The sequence below is a fragment of the Nestor notabilis genome, unplaced genomic scaffold, assembly GCF_000696875.1.
Source record: "Nestor notabilis isolate BGI_N333 unplaced genomic scaffold, ASM69687v1 scaffold33092, whole genome shotgun sequence".
Lineage (NCBI taxonomy): Eukaryota > Metazoa > Chordata > Aves > Psittaciformes > Psittacidae > Nestor > Nestor notabilis.
In genome coordinates this window covers 1-352 of record NW_009920225.1, presented here as the reverse complement: position 1 = coordinate 352, position 352 = coordinate 1, and the positions used below count along the sequence as shown (strand labels likewise).

Here is a 352-nt window from a genome sequence, read left to right as displayed (position 1 = left end):
GCTGCCGCTGCAGGGGCTGCTGATGAAGGTGGAGGGGAAGACCACCGAGGTGGTGAAAACCATCAGCGTCGCCAGCATGGAGAAAGCTGAGGTGAAGTCATCCCAGGAGAGCGGCAGCTTGGGGTAGAGCTCCAGCAGCTCCAGCACCACCACCAGCAGCGTCACAGCAAAGCAGAAGCACCAAGTGAACATGCACCATGTCCCGTATGGACCCCCAAAGTCCCAGGTGGAGGCCACCAAGCTGAAGGCGATGCAGGACAACACGATGGCAAAGAGCCGGGCGATGCCCACCCAGGAGGTGACGGCGTGGAGGTTCACCGTGGCCACTGCCATGGTCCCGGTCAGTTCTCCC

General features: G+C 61.9%; 1 protein-coding gene across 1 annotated transcript in view; it reads right to left on the bottom strand.

Moving 5' to 3' along the window:
• Nucleotides 1-333, bottom strand: part of LOC104402653 (myeloid-associated differentiation marker-like protein 2) — a 1,058-nt gene extending 725 nt beyond the window's left edge. Inside the window, exon 1 of the mRNA XM_010010581.1 lies at nucleotides 1-333. Within this exon, the coding sequence (XP_010008883.1) occupies nucleotides 1-333 (333 nt within the window).
• Between the last annotated feature and the right edge of the window lie 19 nt (nucleotides 334-352).